At 36.4% G+C, this 4,987-nt stretch overlaps 1 protein-coding gene across 1 annotated transcript in view; it reads left to right on the top strand.

Moving 5' to 3' along the window:
- smarca1 (SNF2 related chromatin remodeling ATPase 1) overlaps window positions 1–4,987 on the top strand; it is a 28,575-nt gene that overhangs the window by 13,127 nt on the left and 10,461 nt on the right. The window contains exons 13-17 of the mRNA XM_016553832.1: window positions 2,282–2,434; window positions 2,565–2,697; window positions 3,328–3,473; window positions 3,708–3,836; window positions 4,041–4,151. Of these exons, the coding sequence (XP_016409318.1) occupies window positions 2,282–2,434; window positions 2,565–2,697; window positions 3,328–3,473; window positions 3,708–3,836; window positions 4,041–4,151 (672 nt within the window). The remainder of the gene's footprint in view (window positions 1–2,281; window positions 2,435–2,564; window positions 2,698–3,327; window positions 3,474–3,707; window positions 3,837–4,040; window positions 4,152–4,987) is intronic.

The raw sequence follows: 4,987 nt of genomic DNA on the forward strand, positions 1-4,987 counted from the left end.
AGAATATTTTGCTCTTATAAACACGAGACGCGCATTAGCTGATGAATGGAAAAGAAGACTGGGTCTCGGGCACGACACATTGAAAAAGCTGTGAGGCGCAATGGTCAAAGATGTCCATGTAACGCATATTTATATAGGAAAACTAATTAAAAAGCAGCGGAGCTTTGTAAACAGCTCAGAGTAATCATGTCATCTCCATAAGAACGATATGATTGCCAGAACAAATTTACCGGGATTTTTGAAAAGGTCCTGTTCACACATGATCTCTTAATGGTAACTTACCGGTGATTTACCAGTAAAGACTGTATGTGTGAAAGGGGTTAAACTCTTCCTCTGCATATGCAAATGCTGTGAATTTGAATTGCTTAACGTTCATCTGGGAAAACTGTGCATTTTCTCAATAGATTAGCAACATAAATCATTTATAAACCTTTGCCAACACAGGAGAATACATATTTCTAAATATGCCATTTATTGTACATCGCGATTTCAAAATAAAAGTTTCTGAGTTTGCATGTGCCCAAATATTACAATTTAATGGATTTAAACATCGTTTAATCACGCTGTGAAGTGAAACGTCACCAGGCCGTTGCAGCCCTCTGCAGGTATTTGTTATAATACATAATGTACTTAAGGTGGTTATGTTCATATTATGTATAGGTGTAATGATTCAGTCCACTGAAGGCGAGCGTAGTGAGAACCCATGTGCAGTTTTATTTACAAGTGATCCAAACATCCAAACAATAAACGAAGACTTGACTACACTTGACAAAGCACGAACAGACTTGATGAGGCATGAACAGACTTAACTCACCGACAGCAGATTACAACATCAATACACGACAAAGAACAATGGGAACATGAGGGCTATTTGTACCAACAAATATTACAATTTAATGGATTTAAACATCGTTTAATCACGCTGTGAAGTGAAACGTCACCAGGCCGTTGCAGCCCTCTGCAGGTATTTGTTATAATACATAATGTACTTAAGGTGGTTATGTTCATATTATGTATAGGTGTAATGATTCAGTCCACTGAAGGCGAGCGTAGTGAGAACCCATGTGCAGTTTTATTTACAAGTGATCCAAACATCCAAACAATAAACGAAGACTTGACTACACTTGACAAAGCACGAACAGACTTGATGAGGCATGAACAAATAATCATTAGTTACAGCCCTAGATTAGTTAAACTATTTCAAAATACAACTGCATTGTTTTACTTTTTGTAATTAAAAGACAAACATTTTGTCATTTGAAAATTTCTTAATTTCTTAAAAATAGTATTAAAATATTAAATATTAAAATATTGTCACACCCCTAGTGTCGATAAGTGGTGATATAGCTCATAATTTCCCAAGTGTATGATATAGCTTTCATTCTTCAGGTCAACCATATATTCATGAAAAAAAATCAGTTTGAATAAGGAAAGCAATAACTTTGCCATAGTATCCTTTCAAATGTTAAAGAAAGGACCCGCCCCACCCCTGGAAAAAAGTTCAGGCTCAGGATTTTTTTTTGCTTTAACCCTTGAGTTTGTCTTTATAGTATAGTATTGTCTTTATTCCGTCTGTGAATTTTTTATTATAAAAATAGTTTTAAATTTATTTGATATCATCCTGCAAAGGGTTTGCATTTCATCTACCAAAATATTTCTTTCTGTAAAGAACTAAAGGTATTGTTTATGGTCTGGTAAGAGAAACCAGAACCTCTGTCAATACATCACGATTCCCATCTCTAAATACCAGGTGGTATAAAGGAATGATTCAACAGGCTTTATGAAATTATGAGACTCGTACAGATACTTCATGTGGAATCTCAGCAGAGTTTATATAAACACACTGATTATCCAACCTAGTAGTCATGGAAACCGCTGATCAGTTCTGGGGTGAATGCAAACTCTGTGGTTACATGTTAGACACACTCATAAGCTTATTAGCAAATAATATATAAGCAAATTAAAAGTGTCAGTTTCTTCTTGTATCAATTTCAAATCTAACAACCAGTTTGTCTGTTTTTAATGTTTTAAGTGAATTTTAAGTAAATATTGTTATAAGAATCTGTTTGATTTCATTCATTATATCTAGGTAAATCAGTTTTATACACAAATTGCATTATTTATATGTAAATCGGCCACTGACCACACTGATTGACTACTAATGATAAGTAAACCATATGAATTATAATTATATAAGTGGTTCAAATAAATAATTTCTGTCTCTCTTAAATGCTGTCTTTCTCTTTTCATGTCTTTTCCAATCTCTGTTGTTGTGCATTAGCAAGCCATAGATGCTTTTAATGCCCCAAACAGCAGTAAATTTATCTTCATGCTGAGCACACGGGCAGGTGGGCTGGGGATTAATTTGGCTACAGCTGATGTGGTGATTCTCTACGACTCGGACTGGAACCCACAGGTGGACCTGCAGGCCATGGTGAGAACCACTGCACACACACACACAAAACCAAGCTCACTAAACTTTATGATTGTGAGCCTCAGAGAGATGCCAGCTTTCTTTATGATTGTTGTCGTAAATGGTTGTTGTGCCGTGTACTGTATTTTAGGACCGTGCTCACCGTATTGGACAGAGGAAACCAGTAAAAGTGTTCAGGTTGATCACAGACAACACAGTGGAGGAGAGAATTGTGGAGAGAGCGGAGATGAAACTTCGTCTGGACTCTATAGTGATTCAGCAGGGTATGAACACACTAGGGGTAAAACAGTTCCTGCAAAGAAAAAAATTATTCCTCACGGTTCAGTTCTCATGTCTAATGACACCTCTAAAAATATAAATATTAAAACTGTATGAATTTTAAGGTCTCTATTTTCCAAAAGTAATTACAGTAATTCTCTCTCTGAATGGCTGTACTGGCAGAGAGGAAATGGATTTAACAGTCAATTAAACAAAAAAACTCAAACTTAGTATTGCAAATGTGTAATTATAAGTAATTTGCATTACTTAAAGTAAACAAAACCCTAAAGATGGTTTGCAAATTGTAGATGATAATTGATTTCCCACTGGAGCAGTTTTTGAGCTATCATTGGATGCATGAGTTTGGTGTATGATGTTGAAACACTACTGTTCAAAAGACACTACTGTTTAAAAGTTTTTATTTGGAATTTAAAAGATTGGTGCATTAAGAACTAATTGCAGTGGGGAAAAAAATGGTTAGTAGTGTATGTAGTTACCTAACCAATATGTGACACAAACTGAACTGTGAAAAATTTATATATATATATATATATATATATATATACAAAAGGAAGTTAAGTAGCCTTTGTGTCAGTCTTATGACCTGTTATGTGCTGTTATTTGTGCTCTTACAGGACGGCTGATTGACCAGCAGAATAAAATTGGGAAGGATGAAATGCTACAAATGATTCGACATGGAGCAACACACGTGTTCGCCTCTAAAGACAGTGAACTAACAGATGAAGACATCAACACCATTCTGGAAAGAGGCGCCAAGAAGGTGAGTGGACATAAACACAGACTAGACTGAAAACTGTGAAGTTGGTTTTTTACTGGTAAACTTCATAATAGCTTCAGATTCAAGTTCCGAAAACATTCATATTCAAACTTGGATGAATAAAAACCCATCAGATTTCCTTCACAATCACATTATGAGAATTTTTCACTCTTACACTCCAGTTGATTCTATATATAACCCTGTTGAGCTCTCTTTGATGGCTGTTTTCCCACTCAGACGGCGGAGATGAACGAACGCTTGAAGAACCTCGGTGAGAGCTCGCTGAGGAACTTCACCATGGACACAGGTTGCACTGAGACCAGCCTTTACAACTTTGAGGGAGAGGATTACAGAGAGAAACAAAAAGTTAGTGTGGAGGTTTACCGGGTGGGAATCGATTCATACTTGTGTATTAAGCAGCTGTTAGGTGCATCTGAGTCTATCGGTGTCCATTTGGCAGCTTTCTAAGCTTTGCACTTTTATGTCACAGACTGCGAGAGTTTATGTGAAGCTGAAGCGTGTGTGTGTGTGTGTTTAAGTGTGTGTTAAAGAATTCTTTGTGTTGTGCAGCTAAGTTTGATCGAATGGATCGAGCCTCCTAAGAGAGAAAGGAAGGCCAATTACGCTGTAGATGCTTACTTCAGAGAAGCACTGCGAGTCAGCGAACCAAGAGCCCCAAAGGTAACACATGTGCATGGTTTAGACACTCTGAACTGATTTTTTGTCAGCGCTACTCATGACTGCATACTCTAATGCAAGTGCCTTTTCAGGGTGTCCTCGGGTCCTTAAAAAGTCTTAAAATGTCTTAAATAACGTTTTCCTAATATAAGGCCTTAAAAGTCTTAAAATGTCTTAAATTCGGATTCGATGGGTCTTAAATATTTTTGGTCACATTACCGCCAAAATATCTTCAGTTTGACGGACCTAATGACTGTTTACAATCATTGGACAGACCGAAGATTTTTTCTTCCCCGCGGTAAGTTACTGCGTCATCAGAGAGAATTGCAGTAAGTTAGCAGAATACAGAATACAAGGTCGCTCTGAGGCTCACTCTGTTTGTCTCGAGACTTCAGAACAAGTGAGCGTGACAGCACACATAAACTCAGAAGAAACACACTGAGGTAAAAATTCAAAATGTTTAGTTTATTCATAACATGATATAGTGCGATAGAAGCTATATGTGCGAAATGCAAACCCGGTGCGATAGAGGCTATATACACTTAGTGCAAATAGCAATAGATGCTATTTACACTAAGTGAAAATAGCATATTTTCTTAGCGATAGATGCTATTTACACTAAGTGCAAATAGCTATTCTATTTATACTATGTTAAAATAGCAGGATATTCTGCTAATTACGTATTGCAAATAGTGGTAATTATCTGCACCTCAGCATTGTAATACATTATAAAACAGTATGCAATAATAACTTATTGAGTGTAAATTTTAATTATAATTCAAATTATTAAATGGATGCCACCTTATTGGGACAAAAGCCCTCCCTACACCTACCCTAAC

Source organism: Sinocyclocheilus rhinocerous, unplaced genomic scaffold (assembly GCF_001515625.1).
Source record: "Sinocyclocheilus rhinocerous isolate Xijiao unplaced genomic scaffold, SAMN03320098_v1.1 scaffold615, whole genome shotgun sequence".
In the NCBI taxonomy this organism is placed as follows: Eukaryota; Metazoa; Chordata; class Actinopteri; order Cypriniformes; family Cyprinidae; genus Sinocyclocheilus; species Sinocyclocheilus rhinocerous.